This window comes from Eurypyga helias, unplaced genomic scaffold (genome assembly GCF_000690775.1).
Source record: "Eurypyga helias isolate BGI_N326 unplaced genomic scaffold, ASM69077v1 scaffold38393, whole genome shotgun sequence".
Lineage (NCBI taxonomy): Eukaryota > Metazoa > Chordata > Aves > Eurypygiformes > Eurypygidae > Eurypyga > Eurypyga helias.
Genome location: NW_010239907.1, coordinates 3,303 through 3,584, shown reverse-complemented (window position 1 = coordinate 3,584; position 282 = coordinate 3,303). Strand labels below are relative to the sequence as shown.

Here is a 282-nt window from a genome sequence, read left to right as displayed (position 1 = left end):
GGGGCCTGGTCAGTGGCCTGGAGGAGGGTGTAGTCGTTCTGGTAGTCGCTGGTGCTGATGGGGGTGGCGTTGAGGCTGCCCGTGAGGTTGTCCTCCTGCTCGGGCAGCGGGCAGGGGATCTGGAACTTCTTGTAGATGACCTGGGGTGGGGGGACATGGGGACGGTCAGCACCCAGCGCTGGCACAACCCAGCACCTGCCACCCGAGCTGGCACCAGAATCATAGAATCATAGAATCACAGAACGGTTTGGGTTGGAAGGGACCTTAAAGCCCATCCAGTTC

At 61.0% G+C, this 282-nt stretch overlaps 1 protein-coding gene across 1 annotated transcript in view; it reads right to left on the bottom strand.

Annotated features, from left to right (window-relative positions):
• SLC38A3 (solute carrier family 38, member 3) overlaps positions 1-282 on the bottom strand; it is a gene marked incomplete at its 3' end in the record, with an annotated part of 4,546 nt that overhangs the window by 1,316 nt on the left and 2,948 nt on the right. The window contains exon 7 of the mRNA XM_010148309.1: positions 6-207. Coding sequence (XP_010146611.1) covers positions 6-207 — 202 coding nt within the window. The remainder of the gene's footprint in view (positions 1-5; positions 208-282) is intronic.